Source organism: Saccostrea cucullata, unplaced genomic scaffold, assembly GCF_032062105.1.
Source record: "Saccostrea cucullata isolate Sc308-1 unplaced genomic scaffold, CSIRO_AGI_Scuc_v1 ctg10983, whole genome shotgun sequence".
Classification (NCBI taxonomy): Eukaryota; Metazoa; Mollusca; class Bivalvia; order Ostreida; family Ostreidae; genus Saccostrea; species Saccostrea cuccullata.
The window spans coordinates 16385-20025 of record NW_026922539.1 but is presented as its reverse complement, the minus strand read 5'-3'; the positions used below and the strand labels follow the sequence as shown (position 1 = coordinate 20025).

Genomic DNA, 3641 nt, shown 5'->3' with positions numbered 1-3641 from the left:
CTAAACATAAAAATATCTCTTTCACCTAGAGAGATATCTCTTTTACTTTTGGAGATAACTCTCCAAGTCAAAGAGATATCTCTTTAAGTAAAAGAGATATCTTTCTCAGTTTATCTTAAGAGATATCTCTGAAAGTGAAAGAGATATCTTTCAAAAGTGTCTATATAAAAGAGATATCTCTCAAGCAAAAAGAGATATCTCTTTGTTTCAAAGAGACATCTCTCTTCATATTTTTGTATTTAAATTCCATTTCAAATGACTTTTTCCTTACCGGAAGTAAGCTTTTTATTGACGGATCAAATTAGAAATAGTTGATTATTTCATAAACTGAGAAAATTCAGCCCATTGCATTTGAGATTATATATATGCTTACTTTCGTTTTCCAGAATATTAAACTTTTAGCATCTTTATCAACGAAGTTACCATTATTATTTGTTGCTTCAAGTAAAGGCTTTATAGAATTTTTTTTCTTCAGTATATGTATTATTCTCCAGAGACTTTACTTCCTGTTTCACTTTCGCTTTAAAAGGGAGAATTAATTATTCTATTTTAAGCATCACTGGAAAAGAGATATCTCTTTCATTAAAAAAGATATCTCTTTAGCTTATAAAGATATCTCCTTTTGAACATCTAAAGAGATATCTCTCCAACAAAGAAGATATCTCTTTTAACCTTGTTAAAGAGATATCTCTCTAACTTTAAGAGATATCTCTCTCGCTTATAGAGATATCTCTCTAGCTTATAAAGATATCTCTCTTACTAAAAGAGATATCTCTCTAGCTTATAAAGATATCTCTCTAAGTAAAAGAGATATCTCTCTCATAAAAAATATTTCTCTCTCAGAACTGGCCTCAAGGGGCTTCCGTACAGTAGAATATTAAATAATAATGTCCATTCAGGTATGTATAAAAGCGATATGTTATTTTTTAGAGTGGGGATGAGCTAACGTTTGATGGATGGGATGTTTATTTATTTCCAGAGTTTCTTAGACCTTTGCCTTCTGTTTTTTTTTAAACATTTTCAACTTCTCAAGAACGTCTTATTTGATTTTTATCTAAACTTTTGAAATAAAAATGCTGTAACAATGAGAATACTAAAGGTACAGCGATTGTTTGGAGACAAGAAATTATTTATATGTACCAGGTAATGAAAATAAGCTACGCGAATTAAATTCTCAAGAATAAACTGCCAAAAACACCGACGTTTAATTCCCAACAAAGCGACATTATCTTAAAAGAGCTTTATTTCCACAGGTTATGTAGGTGGTTCACACTATACCGATCCAGGAACAGCAGTAGACCCCTTTTGTTTGCCAAGAAATCCTGAGTGGGAGAGATATAAGGATAAAGTTGAAACTTGGAGAGGGTATGTGTATGGCTCTGAATATGAAACGCATGATGGACATTTTGCTAAACTTTACAATCACAATGTACAATGTGCTGTTTGTCTTCTGAAAGATAAACCAACAACAGCAGTTTTTCCAGGTATTTGATTTCTATCTTTGAATAACTGTCTTTTAAAAATTGCCATAGATAGTCCATGTAATAGTAATCTGATAATCTGATGAAAAGGGGTGTTATGAAGTAAAGAAAAAAATACAAAAATACATATAAAGCATGAATCACATACTTTAAAAACTGTAATTTTAATAATAATAGTAGATACTTTCCTTAGCAAGAAAATCCTGCTACAGAGGTTGGAGGTTAGAGTACAAAGGTTACCTTATGTCAGGGTATCATGGATTTAAGGCTGGTACAATGTATACTTGTATTGACAAACATCCTGATACTGTTGCTGGGGGCCATGCAACCATAATGGCTACCTCTTCTATCCAGTGGAGTCTCGATGTGGGTCGCTGAACTGTCCGCCCTACGTAGAAGGTCGGGAACTAACATGTGCTGTTTGTCTCTGCGTCATGATTCTTAAAAAAATATTAATAAAAATAAAAATACCTGAGAATAAACAATCGATTGTGAAATATTTAATTAGATTGTTTTTATGAAACGTATCAAAATGAAATGAACTGTTGTATGTGGGAATGTGTGTTTGATGCACATGTTTAGTATTGGTTTGTTTTAAAGGTAATGATGATTTGGAGGTCCGTGTTTGCTCTCCTCCTATTTTGTTTTGTTTTATGGACTTTTGTTCTCAAGTGAACTATGTCTCTTATCTCTTTAAAAAATCTCCCATTATTTACGAGGGCTGTTTAATAAATAATGTCCTGAAATCTATGACATACAACACAGATATCATATGACATTAAGTTTGACTTTCTCTCATTGATGAATCTTTAATGAATTAATATCAGTTTATGTAACCACTTTTCATCTCATATTTTCATTGTGAAAAGCTGGAAAACAACGGCTATTCAGAGACAAATCTATAGGTGAAAAGGAATTTTAAATGGTGGTTTGAAAAAAAAATTATAGAAACTTTTATCTTTGGAAAACAGTTCTTTAGCGTTTTTAAAATAACTTTATCATAACGCTAAATGCAATTTCTTCATATTCAAGTTTTTGTGCATTTTCGATTGATGTATGTAAAATAACTATATTTAGAGTTATTCACAATTCTACCTAGGACTAGTATTTAGAGATCTCAAACACCTGTCCTAATTATTACTCTCAGTTGTCTGTCCCTCTTCCAGCCTAACGTCTCATATTAGCACTCGACAATAGGAGATTTTATCTCGTAATAGTCGAACGGAAATACCCTCTAGCCTTCATGGAACCACTTTCTTATTAACGCAATTAAGTTTTTTTTCTATTTTTATTATTTATCTGCATGTACCCGCACTTTCGAAAGAAAGTTCGGGTATATTGTTGTTACTCATGTCCGTCCGTCCGTCCGTCCGTCCGTCCGTCCGTCCGTCTGTCACACTTTCTTCCCTGAACTCCTCCTACATTTTTCACAGTAGCTTAATCATCCTTTGGGAGATGGTTGGGGGTGTCATGTAGATGTGCAGTAAGGTTTCGGAATTTTGATTTTGCCCCGGGGGATCAAATGGGGGTCGAAAAATGACGTTTTTTATACAAAAAGCCCCTTCTTCCCTGAACTCCTCCTACATTTTTCACAGTAGCTTAATCATCCTTTGGGATATGGTTGGGGGTGTCATGTAGATGTGCAGTAAGGTTTCGGAATTTTGATTTTGCCCCGGGGGATCAAATGGGGGTCGAAAAATGACGTTTTTTATACAAAAAGCCCCTTCTTCCCTGAACTCCTTCTACATTTTACTCAGCAGCCTAATCATCTTTTGAGAGATGGTTGGTGGTGTCATGTAGATGTGCAGTAAGATTTCGGAATTTTGATTTTGCCCCGGGGGATCAAATGGGGGTCGAAAAATGACGTTTTTTATACAAAAAGCCCCTTCTTCCCTGAACTCCTTCTACATTTTACTCAGCAGCCTAATCATCTTTTGAGAGATGGTTGGTGGTGTCATGTAGATGTGCAGTAAGGTTTCGGAATTTTGATTTTGCCCCGGGGGATCAAATGGGGGTCGAAAAAAGATGTTTTTTATACAAAAAGCCCCTTCTTCCCTGAACTCCTTCTACATTTTACTCAGCAGCCTAATCATCTTTTGAGAGATGGTTGGTGGTGTCATGTAGATGTGCAGTAAGATTTCGGAATTTTGATTTTGCCCC

At 34.5% G+C, this 3641-nt stretch overlaps 1 protein-coding gene across 1 annotated transcript; it reads left to right on the top strand.

Annotated features, from left to right (window-relative positions):
• Positions 1-1253: 1253 nt before the first annotated feature.
• LOC134261922 (uncharacterized) lies at positions 1254-1859 on the top strand (the record flags this gene model as incomplete). Its single annotated transcript, XM_062744309.1, has 2 exons — positions 1254-1484; positions 1675-1859. Coding segments are annotated over 2 exons (416 nt in total), but the record flags the coding sequence as incomplete, so codon positions are not given.
• Between the last annotated feature and the right edge of the window lie 1782 nt (positions 1860-3641).